The sequence below is a fragment of the Patagioenas fasciata genome, chromosome 4 (assembly GCF_037038585.1).
Source record: "Patagioenas fasciata isolate bPatFas1 chromosome 4, bPatFas1.hap1, whole genome shotgun sequence".
In the NCBI taxonomy this organism is placed as follows: domain Eukaryota; kingdom Metazoa; phylum Chordata; class Aves; order Columbiformes; family Columbidae; genus Patagioenas; species Patagioenas fasciata.
In genome coordinates, this window is record NC_092523.1 from 2,094,724 (window position 1) to 2,120,964 (window position 26,241).

Genomic DNA, 26,241 nt, shown 5'->3' on the forward strand with positions numbered 1-26,241 from the left:
TAGAGAGTGCTGAGCTCACCTCTAAGCCTCCTCTGCTCCAGACTGAACAAGCCCAGCTCCCTCAGCCTCTCCCCATAGGGCTTGTGCTCAAGTCCCTTCCCCAGTCTTGTTGCTCTTCTCTGGACCCGCTCCAGCACTTCAATCTCTTTCCTGACCTGAGGGGTCCAGAACTGAACACAACACTCCAGCTGTGGCCTCCCCAATGCAGAGCACAGGGGAAGGATCACTGCCCTTGTCCTGCTGACCACGCTGGTTTGGATACAGGACAGGACACCATTGGCCTTCTTGGCCACCTGGGCACACTGTTGGCTCCTGTTGAGCTTCCTGTCCATTAGCACCCCCAGGTCCCTTTCTGCCTGACTGCTCTCCAGCCACTCTGTGCCAGCCTGGAGCGCTGCAGGGGGTTCTTGTGGCCAAAGTGCAGCACCCGGCACTTGGCTTTGTTCAACTTCACCCCATTGGATTCAACACAACTAACAGAAAAGTTGGATGAACTCTCAGATAGAGAACAGCAGCTCTCCCAAGAGCTATTACACAATAAAGAGCTTGGTTTGTTTTCCTAAAATACTAGAAAGAGGTTGAGAAGAGAGTAAGGCAGTGGATATATTGTAAATTAAATCAATTAATACAAATTTTCAAGTCAGACCACTTTACAGAAATGGTGTTTATAGAATAGAAAATCGAACTTGCTGGTAGCTCTAACCATAAACCTAACAGCATGATTCTATCATCTTGTGAAAAGTTATAGCAAGAGTCCTTCCCATAAATCAAAAAGTCCAACCCATCAATGGCTATCGGAGGGAGTAGTTCACTGCTCACGAGAGGGAACATTTCATCACTAGTGCATTTGAATCTCATCAAAGTAGCGAAGTCCTTCTTATGAGCCACTGTGAGCAATGCTCCCCAGCTACGACAAGAACAAACCGTGCTAAAATTCTGAACTAGGTTATTAAAGAAGGGTAGGAAAAGGCAATTGCATGTTAATGCGCACACGGGGACGTTCAGTTCATCTCTCACAGACACCGACTGCCAGGTGAATTCAAACGAGGCACAACGAAAGCTCACCCAGGACTGCAAAATCAGTCCAAGGTGTAAAGAAAGAGTTTGCAGTCAGTACGTAAACTTCTGTTGCTTTACCCCGAACCTGGGAAATCAACACTGGTGTCTCAGCTCTTCCAGCTGCCCCCAGGCACAGCAGCACAAATATCCCGGTTCCACCAAGCGGAAAATCCGAGTTATGCACCCCGACTGCAGCTCTGGGTCAGCAAGAGGAAAACACAGCCAGGAGGAGATGACAACAAAAATGATCCATCACTTTTCAATGCATAAAAACCAGAAGATAAACTCCAGTACCAACCACAGAGTGAAGAACCATTGCTCCACCTGGGAACAAAACTACTTCAATATTTAAAACTGAGTTGACTCCTTAGGACTGGAAGAGTAGAACTTTGTTTGACACGATGGTGAACCAGGTTCCTCTTCACACAACACCTCCAACGCGTGTGCACACACAAGTCCTACCTGCTTCATCGCCGTCTCTCCAATCTTGTCTGAGTGCTTACGGATGCTCTCCAGGAAATCCTTGAGGTCTGACATGGACACTTCTTTGATCTCCTCGCGCAGCTTTGGGATGTTGTCCACCATGATCTTGCAGAAGCGGTAGTGGCTCACCTGGGGCAGGTACGTGTGCTCCAGGTGCTCCAGGGTCTTCAGCGCTGGGTAATGTCTGCGGAAAGCAAGCGAGGCGAGGTGTGGGAGGAGCAACAGTGATTTCCATCCTGCTTTCCCTACAAAATGGGCTTTAACTGTAAATCACAGAATCATTTTGGTTGGAAAAGACCCTCGAGCTGATCGAGTTCAACCATAACCCACCCCTGTCCCTGCCCCATGTCCTGAGAACCTCATGTCCGTCTGTCCAACCTCCAGGGATGGTGACTCCAGCACTGCCCTGGGCAGCCTTTTATTTAGAAAGAGGTGACACAAAGCCCAGCTTAAGGGTCCAACAAATAACTTTTCTACAAAGCCCCAGCCTCGCCATCAACTACTGTCGTGCCACTTGGCTACGTGACCTTTGCAAAGCTGAAAATCACTTTTATTCCTTTTAGAGTGGGGAAATATCTTCTAAATTTAAGAATGAAAGAATCCCAATGTTTCTTCTCATATGCCTTTATACCTTGGTGATGCCCAATGGCCTTAGGGAAGGCGGTACACATTTTAGCCTACCTTTCTGCATAAAAGCGACCTTCATAGCCTGACACAAGATGCTAAATAGGAAACTATTCTAAGCAAATCACGTTTCTCAAACACTCTCCCTCTTTTCCCGTTGGGAAGTGGGGACCATAGGATTTGCCGGTTCACTGGAATCCAGGGGTTCCTCTGAATGGCAACGTAAAATGCGAGAACGTCCTTCTCCTGGTCTGGCCACAAATCTGGTCAAAGCTTAAACCCAAAATGATCAGGGAACCGCCTAGGAGGCATTAGCAGGATCTATAAGAACATATTGCAGGCTAACATCAGGTCACAGTCACCTGTAGGGTGAATTAAGGCAACGTTAGCTGACTATACCCATGGTTAATCCCGGCCACAAGCACCTCCACTTACACCGTGAATATTTTGCGGGGAAAAATAAGTGTTTAGTCATAAGAAACATATTAGCAGCACTGAAAAAACCTGTTCACGTCCCCATTCAGAATAGTTCTGGCCTGAACTCCACGCAGGTCCAGAGGGGAGTTACTTTAAGCAGAAACGGCCCGTCCTGTTCCCAACACCAGCGGTCGAAGGGATTAACCCCATAACCCAGCCGGTGTTTGCACCACGGTGAGTTACGAAAAACTATGTGCAATAAACCACAAAGCTCTCTGGAGAGAAACTCCGGAGCGCACAGAACGGCACAAATTCAACCGGAGGGGATCAACACGCTTCGGAGGGTCTGCTAGATTGTTAGGGCCTTGTTTGCTGAACCAGAAGCAGCAAAAAGGTGAATGGGGGGGACAGCGCGTGGTCACCAATGGGGTCCCCAGGTCATCACTTTCCAACGAGCAGCCACAGCCCTTGGAAATAAACTCTCTGTCCCTTCCTTAGATTCTGGACAACAGCAGATGGAACGTTTCCCTTCATCTCTTCTCTCTGCAGGGTCATTTCTCCAGGTTGGTTCCACCGTCTCCAGCTCAAGTTAACGGCCACAGATCCTACAAACCTGGTTCAATTTATAAACACCACCTAACTCATTTTTTCTGCCTTGGGAAAGCTGAGTTTACTCACCCTGAATGCAAAACCTATTGCTGCTCAACGACTGCAGACTCAAAACTTGAGACTCATGCTAGTAACCAACCCCCTTATCATGAGATTATGTATAAGTGATATCAGGTGCAGGCACAAAAGCATTTAATAAGTTGTGCTGTGTTCGGTGAATGAAGCCATCAAATCCAGGCAAAGGAAGAAGGAGGAGAGACAAAAAAAACCACCAAGGGTTCAGATTTTCTTTAAATGTGGCTTTCAAGTTCTATTTGTTTTAAAATGAACCAATCCAAAGGGAGGGGATGGGAAAAAAAGCTGCAATTCTTAGAAGCAGAGGCTGGAAACGCAACCCAGAGCCAGGGAACCGAGCGGAATGGGGATTCCCTGCCTGAGTTCCCAGGCTGCGCGCAGCTCGGGCGCCCCAGCCCACATCTGTCAGCGGATAAACCCCTCGCTGTTCCTCGAAACAGCCTGAGAACAAACGCTACGCTGCCCCGCTCCATACTGAGCCAGCCTGAGAAAGGACGAGCTTTGGGAACCGATAATCTCCTCCGAGCACCCCGTTCCGCGGGAGGAACGCGGATCTGTTACCCGAGCTCCGAGGAGCGCGGAATCAGCAGAGGCAGGCGGGGAAATGTAAAAATACGCCCACCCAATTAGTTATCGCCTTGTTGGGAACATCTGGTTTCTCTGCGCCGTTGTGGTGATGGATGGCGGCACGACCGGCGATGGGACGCGAGCGCTGTCCCAGCTGCACCCGCTGGGTTTCCAGCTGACCTCCCCCAGCAGCTGCTCTCTGCCCAATTTGCCACCCCCGGGGGCTCAAAGCGCCTCCGAAATCCCACGGTTGCTTAAACAAATCATCCCCCAGGATCCCAGCCCCGAAAATATCTCAGATCGTGGGTTTACCCTTCGGCATCGCCAACAGAGCGGGGTGGGAAAAGAAACGTGGGGTTTACAGCTCCTGATTTCGGAGCCACCGAGTCCTTGTAGTTCAGCTCGCAATTATTTCTATTGCAAAATAAGCGTTCTCACCAACTCCCCCATCCCGTGAAACATTTCTCAGGTGTTTGGCTTCCATTCGTGTCCATCAGATTCTCCCACGTGATATCGCGCTTTGCATTATGGTATTCATCGAATGAAATGTGGTTAATAACACGTAGGAATTGAGTCACACATCGATTTCGTCCACCGCAACAGTGAGCTTCCATGAAAATAATGTCAGTGTACACCCTCACTAAAAGCCTAAAGCAAAGAGTTAGACCCTGCTTTAATCCTGGTTCTAGGCTACGCCAGACCGTGAAGACACCAGCCAGAAATCACACAAGTTCACTTGGAAATGCTGATTTTCAAGCTCAAGTTGCGACAACCTCTTGAATTTATCCAGCACCAAACGGGTTCTTTTCAACTCTTCCCTATACAACATTTACCTTTTAGATTTCATTTGCTCCCGCAGTTTGCTGTACATCTCCAGGACTGGAAAGAGAACAAACACACGAGCGGTGAGACACAAGCACGAAGCAAAGAGACATGGATTAAAACAAGGAGCGATTTCCGAGTGCTCACCGGGAAGACACAGCGTCAGCTTATCGACCGTCGCCGAGATATTCCGCTGTTGCAGTCGGCATTGCTTCAGCTCTTCCATCGCTATGATCAGCTTTGGAAAGGAGGAAAAATAAGGTTCATTAAGAATAGTAAACAGACGTAGCGGAGAGGATACGAGCTCCAGGTTCTGTACCAAGCCATGGAAGCACTCCCTTAATTTCCCATAAGCAAGGAGCAAAGCTGTCACAAATAGCAGCCGTGGAGCACGTCCTGTGAATTGCAAAAACCATTTCCCCTTCCCATTTTATTCATCTCATCCCTACTCCCCCCCTAAACTACTTCTCTACTTCTTCTCAAAGAGGGATGTGGTTGCCTGTTCCCAGGGGGGTTCTTAGCATCACATCTCTAAATGTTCAGTCTCCAACAAAAACCTGCGCATTGGGACGAGGGCAAAACTCAGATGAAAGAAAACATTAGCTTCTTTTCTCCAAATGCGGAATCATGGTACCAAAGAGATATGTCTACTTGGTTCAGGAGAGAAGCCACATCACCGCCTTCCCAAAGGGCGTTTTTATCATTAATCTTTATTAGAATAGTTGGTCTGATGTGGGGATTTTCTCATTCCCAATGAAGTCCTAATGGTCCCAGCACAATGAAGTCTGGGTGTCCAACAGGGTGGTTGAGAAGGAAAATGAGAAGGGTGCAAAGAGTATTGGGGCCTGTATTATTCAATATATTCATCAATTATTTGGATGAGGCAATAGAGTGACTGTCAGCAAGTTTGCTGATGACACCAAGCTGGGAGCAGTGGTGACACTGGAAGCTGTGCTGCCATCCAGAGACCTGGACAGGCTGGAGAGCTGGGCGGGGAAAAATGTAATGAAATAGAAGAAGGGCAAGTGTAGAGTCTGGAATGTGGGCAGGAACAACCCCAGGTTCCAGTGTAAGTTGGGGAATGACCTATTAGAGAGCAGTGTAGGGGAAAGGGACCTGGGGGTCCTGGGGACAGCAGGGTGACCATGAGCCAGCACTGGGCCCTTGTGGCCAGGAAGGCCGATGGGACCTGGGGTGGGTTAGAAGGGGGTGGTCAGTAGGTCAGAGAGGTTCTCCTGCCCCTCTGCTCTGCCCTGGGGAGACCACACCTGGAATATTGTGTCCAGTTGTGGCCCCTCAGTTCCAGAAGGACAGGGAACTGCTGGAGAGAGTCCAGCGCAGCCACCAAGATGCTGAAGGGAGTGGAGCATCTGCCGTGTGAGGAAAGGCTGAGGGAGCTGGGGCTCTGGAGCTGGACAAGAGGAGACTGAGGGGGGACTCATTCCTGGGGATCAATATGGAAAGGGGCAGTGTCAGGAGGATAGAGCCAGGCTCTTCTGGGTGACACCCAGTGACAGGACAAGGGGCAATGGGTTCAAACTGGAACACAGGAGGTTCCACTTAAATTGGAGAAGCAACTTGTTTGGGGTGAGGGTGTCAGAGCCTGGCCCAGGCTGCCCAGGGAGGTTGTGGAGTCTCCTTCTCTGCAGACATTCAAACCCGCCTGGACACCTTCCTGTGGAACCTCAGCTGGGTGTTCCTGCTCCATGGGGGGATTGCACTGGATGAGCTTTCCAGGGCCCTTCAACCCCTGACATTCTGGGATTCTGTGAGTAGATGTATATGGAATATGGGCAGAGCAATGACTGAAGTACCATCCCTGAGAGTTCTCACACATCTGGTTTAGACACTTGAAAACTCTCAAGCATCAGTTCCTTCACCCCGACTCAGCTCGGAAGTCTCCCCTTAATTAATCTGTTAAATGTTCCTTTATGATGAAGGGGCAGAACGATGAAGGCAGTTTAAGGCACATCCCATTCAAGATATGCTCAATCGCTTCCTATTTATCCACATCTTGACGTCTCTACCCACGGAGCTCAAAAACCACCTTGAGTTTTAACTGCTGCGGTACCATATTGCGAAGTGGGAACCAGACCCTCCGCAGAACAGCTTGGGTTGAAGGGACCTTCAAAGCTCACCCAGTGCCACCTCTGCAGTTATTGCTGCTCTGTGTAATTTGCCACTAGAGAACACAGCCAAATATTGGAAAAGCAAAAGAAAGAATGAATGAACGTATCACTCACTTCCTTCCCTTCATTCTGCAGCTTTCGGTTGGTGTCCGTCACTTGATTCTGCAGGGATATTGGGAAAAAAAAGACAAAGCGCATCTGCATGTAAATTGGGACAACGTTTTCCATAAAACCAAAGAAATATAGATAAACACCACTTCTCACACAGCCCTCTCTCGCACGGTTAACACAGTTTATTAGCTGATTTAATGGTCATCACTTCCAGCACGCAGTGAATATCAAGGGTGCCCCAAAAGGATTCTTTCCCTATTCATGCAACAGTGTAAAAGGCAACAGGATTTAACGCTTTTGCGTGGCAGCCTCAAAACGCCACAGTCCCAATGGATCGCATTTTGTAGCAGATGCTCACGCGGGTTTCCATCTTAAAAGCTGGTTTATATAAGTGGTACAACCTCATGGAATTAAGTTTGCCCTGCCCAGCACCAAAGCCATTTCAATTAGGTTTAAATCCTTAATATCACAGCAAGAAAACAACTCTTCAACGTGGGCTTGACCTAGAAAGTTCAAACGTCAAAATTCAGGCTCATCAGGATAGAAAATAAGCAGCTTATCCGTTATTCATACAACGAGCAGGAAGGTGACTTTGGGAATTCTCCTGAAGACTCAATTCACATTCAGACAGGAGGAGGTTGGTTTATCCCCCCCATAGGGCGCTCTTTCGAGCTCCTCAAGTTGTAAATGCTCGTTTCCAGGTTCATCTCTAAGACGTCTCGGAGGTTTCTACCCAGGTTCGCTGTGCAGTGGAAGCTGCTGCTGCATTGCAGGGGGCATCACCCAATTTTGGGGACGAACTCTTGTGTTTTCAGGGGTTCTGTTCATTCTACGGGCAAAACAATCGGCCGCTGGGCTTGGACAAGAGCAGGAGCTGCGACACGGAGCTCCCGCGGTGTGTGCAGCAACATCAGATCACACAAACCTACTGAAGAGCTTTGTTTCCTGATGCTTTTCACCAAGTGCAGAAATAGGCTGAATTTTTAATCATAGAATCATTTTGATTGGAAAAGCCCCTCAAGATCATGGAGTCCAAGCGTTCCCCAGCCCTGTCCCTGCCCCATGTCCTGAGAACCTCATGTCCGTCTGTCCAGCCCTCCAGGGATGGTGACTCCAGCACTGCCCTGGGCAGCCTGTTCCAATGCCCCACAGCCCTTTGGGGAAGAAATTCTTCCTAATAACTTCCTAATAATGAGTTTAGCACTAGTGAAGGAACATCATTTGATGCTCTCCAAGCACTCAACAGAGGGCAGATGGTGCACGGAGTAGCAGCAATAGCAGGACAAGCTTCAAGGTGGATTCAGGACATATCAGACAAAGATATAACAACAACCATCTCTTTCCTTTTCGAGCAAACCACGAGGCGCCCAGTTCAGGGAGGGAGTTTTGGATTAGCACATGGACATACAAAACTGATTTGGGGACCAATTTGTTTCCTGTTGACTATTGGAAGCTACTGGGCAACAACAACTTCCCCAAATGGAACAGGAGAGGCTGGTGTTGCTTCAACAAGCAGAACCATCCAGCTTCCCAGGCTGGTGTTGCTTCAACAAGCAGAGCCATCCAGCTTCCCAGGCTTCCTTTTGGGTCAAAACACTGGGTTTTAAGCTCAACCGTGACACGAGAAGAGGAATCATCCCGTGATCTCCCCATTTCTGCGGCATCTGCATCGCATTCTGCAGTAGCTTCAGCTCTCCTGGCCGCTCGCCCTGCGCAAAACCTGCTCATTTCCTTTATGATGTATGGAGATTTTACAAGCAGGAGCCCGCTATCTCCTTCCAAAGATTATTTTATTTGCTTATATCCTGAAAATCCCACCAGGAAAAAGGAATCTGTGTAAGGTAATTTAAAACTGCTCCTAAAATAATGCCAAGGCTGCACTAGTCTTCTATTAAAATTACGTATCAATCCCAGCTAAAGCCAAAAGTGAGGGTATATTCTGCCCTTGCACACTATGAGTTTTTAGGGGGCAGGGGGGTTGTGTTTTGTTTTGTTCTTAAGATCTACATCTGTACGTAGAGAACAAAATCACAGTTATTTATCCAGAGTCTCTGTGGAGACGCTGAAGCTTTTCAGAGGAAGAGCTTTTCTAATCCAAGACAGACGCACAGCAAGGGGGGACAGACAACAGGTGAAGAACGAGACGACGGGATCACATGGGGGCTTAGGGGAGGCTCGAGTCGTTAGGCCATTCATCTGGAGACAGAACATGTGGTGCGGAGCAGGGCTTTGGGGGTTTAACCAGTGCTCTGCTATCGTTTAGAGAGTGTCAGAGTGATGAGAGACAGGAGCAAAGGGCGCTGGGGAGGAATCCTGGGAATGGACGCCAAGGGCACGGCCGTGACCCCATCGCTGCGCTGAGCCCGGCCCGGGTCCAACACCCACCCCAAGAACGGGAAGTGAATGTGGGACACACACCTGGGGAGCAGCGCAGAGATACATTTGTACAGGCAAAGCTCAGCCAGGGAAAATATTGTGTCCAGTTGTGGCCCCTCAGTTCCAGAAGGACAGGGAACTGCTGGAGAGAGTCCAGCGCAGCCACCAAGATGCTGAAGGGAGTGGAGCATCTCCCGTGTGAGGAAAGGCTGAGGGAGCTGGGGCTCTGGAGCTGGAGAAGAGGAGACTGAGGGGGGACTCATTCATGAGGATCAATATGGAAAGGGGCAGTGTCAGGAGGATGGAGCCAGGCTCTTCTGGGTGACAACCAGTGACAGGACAAGGGGTAATGGGTTCAAACTGGAACACAGGAGGTTTCACTGAAAGATAAGATGAAACTTGTTTGGGGTGAGGGTGGCAGAGCCTGGCCCAGGCTGCCCAGGGAGGTTGTGGAGTCTCCTTCTCTGCAGACATTCAAACCCGCCTGGACCCCTTCCTGTGGAACCTCAGCTGGGTGTTCCTGCTCCACGGGGGGATTGCACTGGATGAGCTTTCCAGGGCCCTTCAACCCCTGACATTCTGGGATTCTGTGAATGTGGAGCGATCCTTCAAGCTGGCACCTCATGAACTTCCCAATCAGAGGGTGGACCCACAGACCAGGATTGTTATCCACTCCTGTGGCCGTTCTCAAATCACACAGCCGTGGAATCATTTTGATTGGAAAAGACCCTCAAGATCAAGTCCAACCGTTAACCCAACACTGCCAAGTCCACCAATAAACCACATCCCCTGAGAACCTCATCTCCGTCTGTCCAGCCCTCCAGGGATGGTGACTCCAGCACTGCCCTGGGCAGCCTGTTCCAATGCCCCACAGCCCTTTGGGGAAGAAATTGTTCCCACATCCAACCTCAACCTCCCCTGGCGCAACTTGAGGCCGTTTCCTCTGCTCCTGGCGCTTGTTCCTGGGGAGCAGAGCCCGACCCCCCTGGCTCCAAACTCCTTTTGGGCAGTTTAATTAGATCAGCCTTAGTTTAATTAGACTTGCCTTAATCCAAATGCACTAAGCAATAAAAATCCCTTCCCGTTCATTTTCTCCCCACCCCAACTCATACCTTGGTGCATCTCACACCTGCGTGCAGCAGCGCTGTGCACCTTGGCAGAAGAGTTTAGAATTGCACGTCTTTTCGGAGAAAAGCCTGTATATTAATTGCTGCTCAATAGGGGCAGGTATGAAGTGCTAAGTTTGATTCAATAAGGGATTATCAGCCTCAAAAAACAAGGCAACAACTCAACAATAGCTCTTCAAAACCAGACGCGGTGATCGGAATATGTTGAACCACAGAACAGCTGGTGCTGTGCTGTAACTGAGGGAGCATCAATGAACAAAACCATGAAATAACCTTTCTTCATCATTTCACAGATGGGTCATCATCAAAAAAATCCCCAAACCCTATCAACTGGAAGGGTTTCAGAGTAGGAAAGTGTAACTAAAATGATGAGATGCCCGGAAACACAACCCCCGGGATGGAGCGGGGAGACAGGGAAGAACATCCTACAACCTCCAACCTGTTGAGATGGCTGCAAAAGCAAGAATGGATCTTCTCCCTTTTGTGCTTGGCAGGTCCAGAAGCAGTAGACCAAAACCAAGCTATTTCCAACCACGCATAGGTTTGAGAGCAGGTTAATGCCATGCACTCGGCTCCGAAGGAGAAGGAACAAGCAGCACAAGACATGAAGATGTTGAAGATGCGTAACGCGGCAAAACAATCCCAAGCCAATGTGATTTGTCCTTGAAGAACACGTAAGAAGTTACAAGTAAGGAGAAGTGCCATGGTGAAGCTGTATCGTTATAAAACGACAAGCAAATGCACAAAAAGCTTTGATTTAAAAATATCATGGCTTAAATATCATCTGAATTAAGGAGATGCTTTTCTTTTGAAAACACACCCCATGTATTTCAATTAACTTATATTTTATCCATACATAGATAATTAATCGGCGAGCCAGCACCTCTGAAAACAACATAAACTAGTGCAGAAATTCATTGCAGAGCAGAAGATAAAGCTCCTATAGTTCAGTTCTAGCCCTTCACGGGGCTCAAAAGCTCAACAGAAGGTTTAACCAGCTATTCCGGATCAGGTTTGAAGCCGAAATGCAGAACTCCAGCGCACAGGGCAGCTGTGCTACACACAAATAGAAGATAATAAATCCAGCTCATATTTAGCGTTAAAACAATGAACGCTGATCGCTTCTTCAAGCACGATACTACACAAAAACACCCCAGAGCTGAAAGCGCATGATTGAAAATACATTCTACAGATGCCATACGAAGCGCATTTGTTTTATTGCTGGTCGCACGTACGTTCAAAGACCAGGACTATGGAGAAAAAGCCTGAGATCAAATAGAGAATGAAGAGCTGGAACAAAAGCCGCTCTCACCACTGGACCCATGGCCGATTCCCTAGGGAACCCCTCACAAAGAGGGCTCGGCGCTTCTCAAATGAGTTTCTGTGTGTATTTGTCCCATGTGCCGTTTTATAGATCGCATAGGAATGGGGATGAGGGAGATCCTGAGGGTAGAGCTGGACTTCAGAGTGCGCCACCAACAACGCAGCTGGTTGCGGAATGGGAACCAGCAACCAGCCTTCGCAAACAAACAATGTGGGATTCTCGGCCAGAAACAATAGCTTAAAAAAAGAAAAAAAGAAAAAAAACTGCTGTTATTCGTGGTATTTGTAATGGCCTCAGCCTGCAGTCGACCGCTGGATGGATCTTTGCCGTGGAAATGTGATAACACGAGTGTGCCGAGACGGGAGGTCGCTCCCGCACACACGCCTGTCTGTGGGATGCAGACCTGGAGGTTGCTAGGAAACGCCAGAGATGGCTTTAAACGAATCAATGAACACATGAAAAGTTACAGCTCTTCTTTCTTGCCCCAAACTTGCTTTCTAAGATTCCCCCCCCTTATTTCCAACTTCATGTTGTCCGATTCCCACTGAACGCTGGTTTATATACCCAGAAAGGTCCTTCTCGCCGGGGCCAACCCCACTTGGTCAGGTTTGCTGAGCTGCTTTCTGCAGACAACCCTCATCATTTTGGGTGCCACACAACCCAGATCTGTTCCCAAAACAACCATCCTGGGATGTTATTTTGGCTTCCAAACCCAGGTCGCCCCTCGCTGACGCAGCGGGAGGACACAGCATCTGCTCCGACTCGTGTAGGAACACAGGAGGGTTCACCCACACCAATCCAGTCATCACTGTGCTTTTTTATACGCTTCCAATTATTTGTATTTCAAGGCACAGCAGCCAAGCTCCACTAGACCCCATGCATAGGAACATCTCCAACCTCTGGCTCCTTCTTCTCCCCATAAACCTGCTTTCCTTCCCTCCGCTTACCTCCGCTCTGATCCTGCAAATGGCTTTTTCCATACGCTACTAAACAGAGTTTTTCAATATGGAAATTCCACCTTTCTCTCATCATTCTTTAAAGGCCCCAATAGCCAGAAAGTCCGTTTCTAGCTGTAACCATTTCACTTTCTCAACTCCCAAAACCCATTTTACCTTCTAGTTAAGTCAACCAAACCTGGAGATGCCACCAAAGAACCAAGCTGTGTGTTCATTCAAACAGTCTTTCCCTTCTTAGTGAAGCCAGGAGTTATCTTCCACCACCGTTCCTGTTTACACCTGAACATTTAAAACATTCTGATGCCCTTCTGCTTTTTCAATATTAACACTTCACTTGCCACCACCAGGCAGACACCTCGGGACTGATCTTGTCTCACACAAAGCTGCTGGGAATTCAGTATTAGAAGGGGCAGAGTCAATGCTGTTGCAGCAGATGCTTTCTGACCATACATCTTATTTTTGCTTATGAAATTGGTATAAGAAAAAGCAGGAATAGCACATTTCCTAATAAAAACCAGGCTTAGCTTTAAGCTGTCTTGTGCTTTTGACATATGACGCTGCTCCAAATTAATTGACAAACTTCAAAAGACTAACCTATTGTTATAAGAATGAAGACATCTCTATATTTTGTCTTTTTTTAGGTAGACACGCTCTAGGAAAAGGTGGTTTCACATAATCCCCATGTGGGCGAGGGTGGAAGCTCCAGCAGAGCTCACCTAGACCTGGATGTCCAGAGCCACATCTACACGGGTTCTCTCTCACCTTGAGTTTCTGAGCTTCTCCTCGAACTTTGAGCAGCTCAGTGATGGAGTCCACGAAGCCCTGGTAATGGAAGTTGCACATTTTCTCGATCTCGCGGTCGTGGTTTCTGATCCGCGCCTCCAGTTTCTCCATGAAGCGCCCATGTTCTTCACCATCGTACACAGACCTGAAAAGAAAACGCCAGTGCTGATCAACGTGGAGGCGTGTGGAGGCGTGTGGAGGCGTGTGGAGGCGTGTGGAGGCGTGTGGAGGCGTGTGGAGGCGTGTGGAGGCGTGTGGAGGCGTGTGGAGGCGTGTGGAGGCGTGTGGAGGCGTGTGGAGGCGTGTGGAGGCGTGTGGAGGCGTGTGGAGGCGTGTGGAGGCGTGTGGAGGCGTGTGGAGGCGTGTGGAGGCGTGTGGAGGCGTGTGGAGGCGTGTGGAGGCGTGTGGAGGCGTGTGGAGGCGTGTGGAGGCGTGTGGAGGCGTGTGGAGGCGTGTGGAGGCGTGTGGAGGCGTGTGGAGGCGTGTGGAGGCGTGTGGAGGCGTGTGGAGGCGTGTGGAGGCGTGTGGAGGCGTGTGGAGGCGTGTGGAGGCGTGTGGAGGCGTGTGGAGGCGTGTGGAGGCGTGTGGAGGCGTGTGGAGGCGTGTGGAGGCGTGTGGAGGCGTGTGGAGGCGTGTGGAGGCGTGTGGAGGCGTGTGGAGGCGTGTGGAGGCGTGTGGAGGCGTGTGGAGGCGTGTGGAGGCGTGTGGAGGCGTGTGGAGGCGTGTGGAGGCGTGTGGAGGCGTGTGGAGGCGTGTGGAGGCGTGTGGAGGCGTGTGGAGGCGTGTGGAGGCGTGTGGAGGCGTGTGGAGGCGTGTGGAGGCGTGTGGAGGCGTGTGGAGGCGTGTGGAGGCGTGTGGAGGCGTGTGGAGGCGTGTGGAGGCGTGTGGAGGCGTGTGGAGGCGTGTGGAGGCGTGTGGAGGCGTGTGGAGGCGTGTGGAGGCGTGTGGAGGCGTGTGGAGGCGTGTGGAGGCGTGTGGAGGCGTGTGGAGGCGTGTGGAGGCGTGTGGAGGCGTGTGGAGGCGTGTGGAGGCGTGTGGAGGCGTGTGGAGGCGTGTGGAGGCGTGTGGAGGCGTGTGGAGGCGTGTGGAGGCGTGTGGAGGCGTGTGGAGGCGTGTGGAGGCGTGTGGAGGCGTGTGGAGGCGTGTGGAGGCGTGTGGAGGCGTGTGGAGGCGTGTGGAGGCGTGTGGAGGCGTGTGGAGGCGTGTGGAGGCGTGTGGAGGCGTGTGGAGGCGTGTGGAGGCGTGTGGAGGCGTGTGGAGGCGTGTGGAGGCGTGTGGAGGCGTGTGGAGGCGTGTGGAGGCGTGTGGAGGCGTGTGGAGGCGTGTGGAGGCGTGTGGAGGCGTGTGGAGGCGTGTGGAGGCGTGTGGAGGCGTGTGGAGGCGTGTGGAGGCGTGTGGAGGCGTGTGGAGGCGTGTGGAGGCGTGTGGAGGCGTGTGGAGGCGTGTGGAGGCGTGTGGAGGCGTGTGGAGGCGTGTGGAGGCGTGTGGAGGCGTGTGGAGGCGTGTGGAGGCGTGTGGAGGCGTGTGGAGGCGTGTGGAGGCGTGTGGAGGCGTGTGGAGGCGTGTGGAGGCGTGTGGAGGCGTGTGGAGGCGTGTGGAGGCGTGTGGAGGCGTGTGGAGGCGTGTGGAGGCGTGTGGAGGCGTGTGGAGGCGTGTGGAGGCGTGTGGAGGCGTGTGGAGGCGTGTGGAGGCGTGTGGAGGCGTGTGGAGGCGTGTGGAGGCGTGTGGAGGCGTGTGGAGGCGTGTGGAGGCGTGTGGAGGCGTGTGGAGGCGTGTGGAGGCGTGTGGAGGCGTGTGGAGGCGTGTGGAGGCGTGTGGAGGCGTGTGGAGGCGTGTGGAGGCGTGTGGAGGCGTGTGGAGGCGTGTGGAGGCGTGTGGAGGCGTGTGGAGGCGTGTGGAGGCGTGTGGAGGCGTGTGGAGGCGTGTGGAGGCGTGTGGAGGCGTGTGGAGGCGTGTGGAGGCGTGTGGAGGCGTGTGGAGGCGTGTGGAGGCGTGTGGAGGCGTGTGGAGGCGTGTGGAGGCGTGTGGAGGCGTGTGGAGGCGTGTGGAGGCGTGTGGAGGCGTGTGGAGGCGTGTGGAGGCGTGTGGAGGCGTGTGGAGGCGTGTGGAGGCGTGTGGAGGCGTGTGGAGGCGTGTGGAGGCGTGTGGAGGCGTGTGGAGGCGTGTGGAGGCGTGTGGAGGCGTGTGGAGGCGTGTGGAGGCGTGTGGAGGCGTGTGGAGGCGTGTGGAGGCGTGTGGAGGCGTGTGGAGGCGTGTGGAGGCGTGTGGAGGCGTGTGGAGGCGTGTGGAGGCGTGTGGAGGCGTGTGGAGGCGTGTGGAGGCGTGTGGAGGCGTGTGGAGGCGTGTGGAGGCGTGTGGAGGCGTGTGGAGGCGTGTGGAGGCGTGTGGAGGCGTGTGGAGGCGTGTGGAGGCGTGTGGAGGCGTGTGGAGGCGTGTGGAGGCGTGTGGAGGCGTGTGGAGGCGTGTGGAGGCGTGTGGAGGCGTGTGGAGGCGTGTGGAGGCGTGTGGAGGCGTGTGGAGGCGTGTGGAGGCGTGTGGAGGCGTGTGGAGGCGTGTGGAGGCGTGTGGAGGCGTGTGGAGGCGTGTGGAGGCGTGTGGAGGCGTGTGGAGGCGTGTGGAGGCGTGTGGAGGCGTGTGGAGGCGTGTGGAGGCGTGTGGAGGCGTGTGGAGGCGTGTGGAGGCGTGTGGAGGCGTGTGGAGGCGTGTGGAGGCGTGTGGAGGCGTGTGGAGGCGTGTGGAGGCGTGTGGAGGCGTGTGGAGGCGTGTGGAGGCGTGTGGAGGCGTGTGGAGGCGTGTGGAGGCGTGTGGAGGCGTGTGGAGGCGTGTGGAGGCGTGTGGAGGCGTGTGGAGGCGTGTGGAGGCGTGTGGAGGCGTGTGGAGGCGTGTGGAGGCGTGTGGAGGCGTGTGGAGGCGTGTGGAGGCGTGTGGAGGCGTGTGGAGGCGTGTGGAGGCGTGTGGAGGCGTGTGGAGGCGTGTGGAGGCGTGTGGAGGCGTGTGGAGGCGTGTGGAGGCGTGTGGAGGCGTGTGGAGGCGTGTGGAGGCGTGTGGAGGCGTGTGGAGGCGTGTGGAGGCGTGTGGAGGCGTGTGGAGGCGTGTGGAGGCGTGTGGAGGCGTGTGGAGGCGTGTGGAGGCGTGTGGAGGCGTGTGGAGGCGTGTGGAGGCGTGTGGAGGCGTGTGGAGGCGTGTGGAGGCGTGTGGAGGCGTGTGGAGGCGTGTGGAGGCGTGTGGAGGCGTGTGGAGGCGTGTGGAGGCGTGTGGAGGCGTGTGGAGGCGTGTGGAGGCGTGTGGAGGCGTGTGGAGGCGTGTGGAGGCGTGTGGAGGCGTGTGGAGGCGTGTGGAGGCGTGTGGAGGCGTGTGGAGGCGTGTGGAGGCGTGTGGAGGCGTGTGGAGGCGTGTGGAGGCGTGTGGAGGCGTGTGGAGGCGTGTGGAGGCGTGTGGAGGCGTGTGGAGGCGTGTGGAGGCGTGTGGAGGCGTGTGGAGGCGTGTGGAGGCGTGTGGAGGCGTGTGGAGGCGTGTGGAGGCGTGTGGAGGCGTGTGGAGGCGTGTGGAGGCGTGTGGAGGCGTGTGGAGGCGTGTGGAGGCGTGTGGAGGCGTGTGGAGGCGTGTGGAGGCGTGTGGAGGCGTGTGGAGGCGTGTGGAGGCGTGTGGAGGCGTGTGGAGGCGTGTGGAGGCGTGTGGAGGCGTGTGGAGGCGTGTGGAGGCGTGTGGAGGCGTGTGGAGGCGTGTGGAGGCGTGTGGAGGCGTGTGGAGGCGTGTGGAGGCGTGTGGAGGCGTGTGGAGGCGTGTGGAGGCGTGTGGAGGCGTGTGGAGGCGTGTGGAGGCGTGTGGAGGCGTGTGGAGGCGTGTGGAGGCGTGTGGAGGCGTGTGGAGGCGTGTGGAGGCGTGTGGAGGCGTGTGGAGGCGTGTGGAGGCGTGTGGAGGCGTGTGGAGGCGTGTGGAGGCGTGTGGAGGCGTGTGGAGGCGTGTGGAGGCGTGTGGAGGCGTGTGGAGGCGTGTGGAGGCGTGTGGAGGCGTGTGGAGGCGTGTGGAGGCGTGTGGAGGCGTGTGGAGGCGTGTGGAGGCGTGTGGAGGCGTGTGGAGGCGTGTGGAGGCGTGTGGAGGCGTGTGGAGGCGTGTGGAGGCGTGTGGAGGCGTGTGGAGGCGTGTGGAGGCGTGTGGAGGCGTGTGGAGGCGTGTGGAGGCGTGTGGAGGCGTGTGGAGGCGTGTGGAGGCGTGTGGAGGCGTGTGGAGGCGTGTGGAGGCGTGTGGAGGCGTGTGGAGGCGTGTGGAGGCGTGTGGAGGCGTGTGGAGGCGTGTGGAGGCGTGTGGAGGCGTGTGGAGGCGTGTGGAGGCGTGTGGAGGCGTGTGGAGGCGTGTGGAGGCGTGTGGAGGCGTGTGGAGGCGTGTGGAGGCGTGTGGAGGCGTGTGGAGGCGTGTGGAGGCGTGTGGAGGCGTGTGGAGGCGTGTGGAGGCGTGTGGAGGCGTGTGGAGGCGTGTGGAGGCGTGTGGAGGCGTGTGGAGGCGTGTGGAGGCGTGTGGAGGCGTGTGGAGGCGTGTGGAGGCGTGTGGAGGCGTGTGGAGGCGTGTGGAGGCGTGTGGAGGCGTGTGGAGGCGTGTGGAGGCGTGTGGAGGCGTGTGGAGGCGTGTGGAGGCGTGTGGAGGCGTGTGGAGGCGTGTGGAGGCGTGTGGAGGCGTGTGGAGGCGTGTGGAGGCGTGTGGAGGCGTGTGGAGGCGTGTGGAGGCGTGTGGAGGCGTGTGGAGGCGTGTGGAGGCGTGTGGAGGCGTGTGGAGGCGTGTGGAGGCGTGTGGAGGCGTGTGGAGGCGTGTGGAGGCGTGTGGAGGCGTGTGGAGGCGTGTGGAGGCGTGTGGAGGCGTGTGGAGGCGTGTGGAGGCGTGTGGAGGCGTGTGGAGGCGTGTGGAGGCGTGTGGAGGCGTGTGGAGGCGTGTGGAGGCGTGTGGAGGCGTGTGGAGGCGTGTGGAGGCGTGTGGAGGCGTGTGGAGGCGTGTGGAGGCGTGTGGAGGCGTGTGGAGGCGTGTGGAGGCGTGTGGAGGCGTGTGGAGGCGTGTGGAGGCGTGTGGAGGCGTGTGGAGGCGTGTGGAGGCGTGTGGAGGCGTGTGGAGGCGTGTGGAGGCGTGTGGAGGCGTGTGGAGGCGTGTGGAGGCGTGTGGAGGCGTGTGGAGGCGTGTGGAGGCGTGTGGAGGCGTGTGGAGGCGTGTGGAGGCGTGTGGAGGCGTGTGGAGGCGTGTGGAGGCGTGTGGAGGCGTGTGGAGGCGTGTGGAGGCGTGTGGAGGCGTGTGGAGGCGTGTGGAGGCGTGTGGAGGCGTGTGGAGGCGTGTGGAGGCGTGTGGAGGCGTGTGGAGGCGTGTGGAGGCGTGTGGAGGCGTGTGGAGGCGTGTGGAGGCGTGTGGAGGCGTGTGGAGGCGTGTGGAGGCGTGTGGAGGCGTGTGGAGGCGTGTGGAGGCGTGTGGAGGCGTGTGGAGGCGTGTGGAGGCGTGTGGAGGCGTGTGGAGGCGTGTGGAGGCGTGTGGAGGCGTGTGGAGGCGTGTGGAGGCGTGTGGAGGCGTGTGGAGGCGTGTGGAGGCGTGTGGAGGCGTGTGGAGGCGTGTGGAGGCGTGTGGAGGCGTGTGGAGGCGTGTGGAGGCGTGTGGAGGCGTGTGGAGGCGTGTGGAGGCGTGTGGAGGCGTGTGGAGGCGTGTGGAGGCGTGTGGAGGCGTGTGGAGGCGTGTGGAGGCGTGTGGAGGCGTGTGGAGGCGTGTGGAGGCGTGTGGAGGCGTGTGGAGGCGTGTGGAGGCGTGTGGAGGCGTGTGGAGGCGTGTGGAGGCGTGTGGAGGCGTGTGGAGGCGTGTGGAGGCGTGTGGAGGCGTGTGGAGGCGTGTGGAGGCGTGTGGAGGCGTGTGGAGGCGTGTGGAGGCGTGTGGAGGCGTGTGGAGGCGTGTGGAGGCGTGTGGAGGCGTGTGGAGGCGTGTGGAGGCGTGTGGAGGCGTGTGGAGGCGTGTGGAGGCGTGTGGAGGCGTGTGGAGGCGTGTGGAGGCGTGTGGAGGCGTGTGGAGGCGTGTGGAGGCGTGTGGAGGCGTGTGGAGGCGTGTGGAGGCGTGTGGAGGCGTGTGGAGGCGTGTGGAGGCGTGTGGAGGCGTGTGGAGGCGTGTGGAGGCGTGTGGAGGCGTGTGGAGGCGTGTGGAGGCGTGTGGAGGCGTGTGGAGGCGTGTGGAGGCGTGTGGAGGCGTGTGGAGGCGTGTGGAGGCGTGTGGAGGCGTGTGGAGGCGTGTGGAGGCGTGTGGAGGCGTGTGGAGGCGTGTGGAGGCGTGTGGAGGCGTGTGGAGGCGTGTGGAGGCGTGTGGAGGCGTGTGGAGGCGTGTGGAGGCGTGTGGAGGCGTGTGGAGGCGTGTGGAGGCGTGTGGAGGCGTGTGGAGGCGTGTGGAGGCGTGTGGAGGCGTGTGGAGGCGTGTGGAGGCGTGTGGAGGCGTGTGGAGGCGTGTGGAGGCGTGTGGAGGCGTGTGGAGGCGTGTGGAGGCGTGTGGAGGCGTGTGGAGGCGTGTGGAGGCGTGTGGAGGCGTGTGGAGGCGTGTGGAGGCGTGTGGAGGCGTGTGGAGGCGTGTGGAGGCGTGTGGAGGCGTGTGGAGGCGTGTGGAGGCGTGTGGAGGCGTGTGGAGGCGTGTGGAGGCGTGTGGAGGCGTGTGGAGGCGTGTGGAGGCGTGTGGAGGCGTGTGGAGGCGTGTGGAGGCGTGTGGAGGCGTGTGGAGGCGTGTGGAGGCGTGTGGAGGCGTGTGGAGGCGTGTGGAGGCGTGTGGAGGCGTGTGGAGGCGTGTGGAGGCGTGTGGAGGCGTGTGGAGGCGTGTGGAGGCGTGTGGAGGCGTGTGGAGGCGTGTGGAGGCGTGTGGAGGCGTGTGGAGGCGTGTGGAGGCGTGTGGAGGCGTGTGGAGGCGTGTGGAGGCGTGTGGAGGCGTGTGGAGGCGTGTGGAGGCGTGTGGAGGCGTGTGGAGGCGTGTGGAGGCGTGTGGAGGCGTGTGGAGGCGTGTGGAGGCGTGTGGAGGCGTGTGGAGGCGTGTGGAGGCGTGTGGAGGCGTGTGGAGGCGTGTGGAGGCGTGTGGAGGCGTGTGGAGGCGTGTGGAGGCGTGTGGAGGCGTGTGGAGGCGTGTGGAGGCGTGTGGAGGCGTGTGGAGGCGTGTGGAGGCGTGTGGAGGCGTGTGGAGGCGTGTGGAGGCGTGTGGAGGCGTGTGGAGGCGTGTGGAGGCGTGTGGAGGCGTGTGGAGGCGTGTGGAGGCGTGTGGAGGCGTGTGGAGGCGTGTGGAGGCGTGTGGAGGCGTGTGGAGGCGTGTGGAGGCGTGTGGAGGCGTGTGGAGGCGTGTGGAGGCGTGTGGAGGCGTGTGGAGGCGTGTGGAGGCGTGTGGAGGCGTGTGGAGGCGTGTGGAGGCGTGTGGAGGCGTGTGGAGGCGTGTGGAGGCGTGTGGAGGCGTGTGGAGGCGTGTGGAGGCGTGTGGAGGCGTGTGGAGGCGTGTGGAGGCGTGTGGAGGCGTGTGGAGGCGTGTGGAGGCGTGTGGAGGCGTGTGGAGGCGTGTGGAGGCGTGTGGAGGCGTGTGGAGGCGTGTGGAGGCGTGTGGAGGCGTGTGGAGGCGTGTGGAGGCGTGTGGAGGCGTGTGGAGGCGTGTGGAGGCGTGTGGAGGCGTGTGGAGGCGTGTGGAGGCGTGTGGAGGCGTGTGGAGGCGTGTGGAGGCGTGTGGAGGCGTGTGGAGGCGTGTGGAGGCGTGTGGAGGCGTGTGGAGGCGTGTGGAGGCGTGTGGAGGCGTGTGGAGGCGTGTGGAGGCGTGTGGAGGCGTGTGGAGGCGTGTGGAGGCGTGTGGAGGCGTGTGGAGGCGTGTGGAGGCGTGTGGAGGCGTGTGGAGGCGTGTGGAGGCGTGTGGAGGCGTGTGGAGGCGTGTGGAGGCGTGTGGAGGCGTGTGGAGGCGTGTGGAGGCGTGTGGAGGCGTGTGGAGGCGTGTGGAGGCGTGTGGAGGCGTGTGGAGGCGTGTGGAGGCGTGTGGAGGCGTGTGGAGGCGTGTGGAGGCGTGTGGAGGCGTGTGGAGGCGTGTGGAGGCGTGTGGAGGCGTGTGGAGGCGTGTGGAGGCGTGTGGAGGCGTGTGGAGGCGTGTGGAGGCGTGTGGAGGCGTGTGGAGGCGTGTGGAGGCGTGTGGAGGCGTGTGGAGGCGTGTGGAGGCGTGTGGAGGCGTGTGGAGGCGTGTGGAGGCGTGTGGAGGCGTGTGGAGGCGTGTGGAGGCGTGTGGAGGCGTGTGGAGGCGTGTGGAGGCGTGTGGAGGCGTGTGGAGGCGTGTGGAGGCGTGTGGAGGCGTGTGGAGGCGTGTGGAGGCGTGTGGAGGCGTGTGGAGGCGTGTGGAGGCGTGTGGAGGCGTGTGGAGGCGTGTGGAGGCGTGTGGAGGCGTGTGGAGGCGTGTGGAGGCGTGTGGAGGCGTGTGGAGGCGTGTGGAGGCGTGTGGAGGCGTGTGGAGGCGTGTGGAGGCGTGTGGAGGCGTGTGGAGGCGTGTGGAGGCGTGTGGAGGCGTGTGGAGGCGTGTGGAGGCGTGTGGAGGCGTGTGGAGGCGTGTGGAGGCGTGTGGAGGCGTGTGGAGGCGTGTGGAGGCGTGTGGAGGCGTGTGGAGGCGTGTGGAGGCGTGTGGAGGCGTGTGGAGGCGTGTGGAGGCGTGTGGAGGCGTGTGGAGGCGTGTGGAGGCGTGTGGAGGCGTGTGGAGGCGTGTGGAGGCGTGTGGAGGCGTGTGGAGGCGTGTGGAGGCGTGTGGAGGCGTGTGGAGGCGTGTGGAGGCGTGTGGAGGCGTGTGGAGGCGTGTGGAGGCGTGTGGAGGCGTGTGGAGGCGTGTGGAGGCGTGTGGAGGCGTGTGGAGGCGTGTGGAGGCGTGTGGAGGCGTGTGGAGGCGTGTGGAGGCGTGTGGAGGCGTGTGGAGGCGTGTGGAGGCGTGTGGAGGCGTGTGGAGGCGTGTGGAGGCGTGTGGAGGCGTGTGGAGGCGTGTGGAGGCGTGTGGAGGCGTGTGGAGGCGTGTGGAGGCGTGTGGAGGCGTGTGGAGGCGTGTGGAGGCGTGTGGAGGCGTGTGGAGGCGTGTGGAGGCGTGTGGAGGCGTGTGGAGGCGTGTGGAGGCGTGTGGAGGCGTGTGGAGGCGTGTGGAGGCGTGTGGAGGCGTGTGGAGGCGTGTGGAGGCGTGTGGAGGCGTGTGGAGGCGTGTGGAGGCGTGTGGAGGCGTGTGGAGGCGTGTGGAGGCGTGTGGAGGCGTGTGGAGGCGTGTGGAGGCGTGTGGAGGCGTGTGGAGGCGTGTGGAGGCGTGTGGAGGCGTGTGGAGGCGTGTGGAGGCGTGTGGAGGCGTGTGGAGGCGTGTGGAGGCGTGTGGAGGCGTGTGGAGGCGTGTGGAGGCGTGTGGAGGCGTGTGGAGGCGTGTGGAGGCGTGTGGAGGCGTGTGGAGGCGTGTGGAGGCGTGTGGAGGCGTGTGGAGGCGTGTGGAGGCGTGTGGAGGCGTGTGGAGGCGTGTGGAGGCGTGTGGAGGCGTGTGGAGGCGTGTGGAGGCGTGTGGAGGCGTGTGGAGGCGTGTGGAGGCGTGTGGAGGCGTGTGGAGGCGTGTGGAGGCGTGTGGAGGCGTGTGGAGGCGTGTGGAGGCGTGTGGAGGCGTGTGGAGGCGTGTGGAGGCGTGTGGAGGCGTGTGGAGGCGTGTGGAGGCGTGTGGAGGCGTGTGGAGGCGTGTGGAGGCGTGTGGAGGCGTGTGGAGGCGTGTGGAGGCGTGTGGAGGCGTGTGGAGGCGTGTGGAGGCGTGTGGAGGCGTGTGGAGGCGTGTGGAGGCGTGTGGAGGCGTGTGGAGGCGTGTGGAGGCGTGTGGAGGCGTGTGGAGGCGTGTGGAGGCGTGTGGAGGCGTGTGGAGGCGTGTGGAGGCGTGTGGAGGCGTGTGGAGGCGTGTGGAGGCGTGTGGAGGCGTGTGGAGGCGTGTGGAGGCGTGTGGAGGCGTGTGGAGGCGTGTGGAGGCGTGTGGAGGCGTGTGGAGGCGTGTGGAGGCGTGTGGAGGCGTGTGGAGGCGTGTGGAGGCGTGTGGAGGCGTGTGGAGGCGTGTGGAGGCGTGTGGAGGCGTGTGGAGGCGTGTGGAGGCGTGTGGAGGCGTGTGGAGGCGTGTGGAGGCGTGTGGAGGCGTGTGGAGGCGTGTGGAGGCGTGTGGAGGCGTGTGGAGGCGTGTGGAGGCGTGTGGAGGCGTGTGGAGGCGTGTGGAGGCGTGTGGAGGCGTGTGGAGGCGTGTGGAGGCGTGTGGAGGCGTGTGGAGGCGTGTGGAGGCGTGTGGAGGCGTGTGGAGGCGTGTGGAGGCGTGTGGAGGCGTGTGGAGGCGTGTGGAGGCGTGTGGAGGCGTGTGGAGGCGTGTGGAGGCGTGTGGAGGCGTGTGGAGGCGTGTGGAGGCGTGTGGAGGCGTGTGGAGGCGTGTGGAGGCGTGTGGAGGCGTGTGGAGGCGTGTGGAGGCGTGTGGAGGCGTGTGGAGGCGTGTGGAGGCGTGTGGAGGCGTGTGGAGGCGTGTGGAGGCGTGTGGAGGCGTGTGGAGGCGTGTGGAGGCGTGTGGAGGCGTGTGGAGGCGTGTGGAGGCGTGTGGAGGCGTGTGGAGGCGTGTGGAGGCGTGTGGAGGCGTGTGGAGGCGTGTGGAGGCGTGTGGAGGCGTGTGGAGGCGTGTGGAGGCGTGTGGAGGCGTGTGGAGGCGTGTGGAGGCGTGTGGAGGCGTGTGGAGGCGTGTGGAGGCGTGTGGAGGCGTGTGGAGGCGTGTGGAGGCGTGTGGAGGCGTGTGGAGGCGTGTGGAGGCGTGTGGAGGCGTGTGGAGGCGTGTGGAGGCGTGTGGAGGCGTGTGGAGGCGTGTGGAGGCGTGTGGAGGCGTGTGGAGGCGTGTGGAGGCGTGTGGAGGCGTGTGGAGGCGTGTGGAGGCGTGTGGAGGCGTGTGGAGGCGTGTGGAGGCGTGTGGAGGCGTGTGGAGGCGTGTGGAGGCGTGTGGAGGCGTGTGGAGGCGTGTGGAGGCGTGTGGAGGCGTGTGGAGGCGTGTGGAGGCGTGTGGAGGCGTGTGGAGGCGTGTGGAGGCGTGTGGAGGCGTGTGGAGGCGTGTGGAGGCGTGTGGAGGCGTGTGGAGGCGTGTGGAGGCGTGTGGAGGCGTGTGGAGGCGTGTGGAGGCGTGTGGAGGCGTGTGGAGGCGTGTGGAGGCGTGTGGAGGCGTGTGGAGGCGTGTGGAGGCGTGTGGAGGCGTGTGGAGGCGTGTGGAGGCGTGTGGAGGCGTGTGGAGGCGTGTGGAGGCGTGTGGAGGCGTGTGGAGGCGTGTGGAGGCGTGTGGAGGCGTGTGGAGGCGTGTGGAGGCGTGTGGAGGCGTGTGGAGGCGTGTGGAGGCGTGTGGAGGCGTGTGGAGGCGTGTGGAGGCGTGTGGAGGCGTGTGGAGGCGTGTGGAGGCGTGTGGAGGCGTGTGGAGGCGTGTGGAGGCGTGTGGAGGCGTGTGGAGGCGTGTGGAGGCGTGTGGAGGCGTGTGGAGGCGTGTGGAGGCGTGTGGAGGCGTGTGGAGGCGTGTGGAGGCGTGTGGAGGCGTGTGGAGGCGTGTGGAGGCGTGTGGAGGCGTGTGGAGGCGTGTGGAGGCGTGTGGAGGCGTGTGGAGGCGTGTGGAGGCGTGTGGAGGCGTGTGGAGGCGTGTGGAGGCGTGTGGAGGCGTGTGGAGGCGTGTGGAGGCGTGTGGAGGCGTGTGGAGGCGTGTGGAGGCGTGTGGAGGCGTGTGGAGGCGTGTGGAGGCGTGTGGAGGCGTGTGGAGGCGTGTGGAGGCGTGTGGAGGCGTGTGGAGGCGTGTGGAGGCGTGTGGAGGCGTGTGGAGGCGTGTGGAGGCGTGTGGAGGCGTGTGGAGGCGTGTGGAGGCGTGTGGAGGCGTGTGGAGGCGTGTGGAGGCGTGTGGAGGCGTGTGGAGGCGTGTGGAGGCGTGTGGAGGCGTGTGGAGGCGTGTGGAGGCGTGTGGAGGCGTGTGGAGGCGTGTGGAGGCGTGTGGAGGCGTGTGGAGGCGTGTGGAGGCGTGTGGAGGCGTGTGGAGGCGTGTGGAGGCGTGTGGAGGCGTGTGGAGGCGTGTGGAGGCGTGTGGAGGCGTGTGGAGGCGTGTGGAGGCGTGTGGAGGCGTGTGGAGGCGTGTGGAGGCGTGTGGAGGCGTGTGGAGGCGTGTGGAGGCGTGTGGAGGCGTGTGGAGGCGTGTGGAGGCGTGTGGAGGCGTGTGGAGGCGTGTGGAGGCGTGTGGAGGCGTGTGGAGGCGTGTGGAGGCGTGTGGAGGCGTGTGGAGGCGTGTGGAGGCGTGTGGAGGCGTGTGGAGGCGTGTGGAGGCGTGTGGAGGCGTGTGGAGGCGTGTGGAGGCGTGTGGAGGCGTGTGGAGGCGTGTGGAGGCGTGTGGAGGCGTGTGGAGGCGTGTGGAGGCGTGTGGAGGCGTGTGGAGGCGTGTGGAGGCGTGTGGAGGCGTGTGGAGGCGTGTGGAGGCGTGTGGAGGCGTGTGGAGGCGTGTGGAGGCGTGTGGAGGCGTGTGGAGGCGTGTGGAGGCGTGTGGAGGCGTGTGGAGGCGTGTGGAGGCGTGTGGAGGCGTGTGGAGGCGTGTGGAGGCGTGTGGAGGCGTGTGGAGGCGTGTGGAGGCGTGTGGAGGCGTGTGGAGGCGTGTGGAGGCGTGTGGAGGCGTGTGGAGGCGTGTGGAGGCGTGTGGAGGCGTGTGGAGGCGTGTGGAGGCGTGTGGAGGCGTGTGGAGGCGTGTGGAGGCGTGTGGAGGCGTGTGGAGGCGTGTGGAGGCGTGTGGAGGCGTGTGGA

General features: G+C 58.8%; 1 protein-coding gene across 7 annotated transcripts in view; it reads right to left on the reverse strand.

The window, feature by feature from the left end:
- The window catches only part of EXOC6B (exocyst complex component 6B), a 317,698-nt gene that overhangs the window by 241,053 nt on the left and 50,404 nt on the right, over positions 1-26,241 (reverse strand). For 6 of the 7 annotated variants that reach the window (XM_065836317.2, XM_071808429.1, XM_065836315.2 and 3 more), the window contains exons 2-6: positions 13,442-13,607; positions 6,900-6,947; positions 4,804-4,894; positions 4,668-4,713; positions 1,522-1,726 (exon numbers count right to left, since the gene is read on the reverse strand). In XM_065836317.2, coding sequence (XP_065692389.1) covers positions 1,522-1,726; positions 4,668-4,713; positions 4,804-4,894; positions 6,900-6,947; positions 13,442-13,607 — 556 coding nt within the window. The remainder of the gene's footprint in view (positions 1-1,521; positions 1,727-4,667; positions 4,714-4,803; positions 4,895-6,899; positions 6,948-13,441; positions 13,608-26,241) is intronic. The other variant, XM_071808431.1, reaches the window with a different exon arrangement.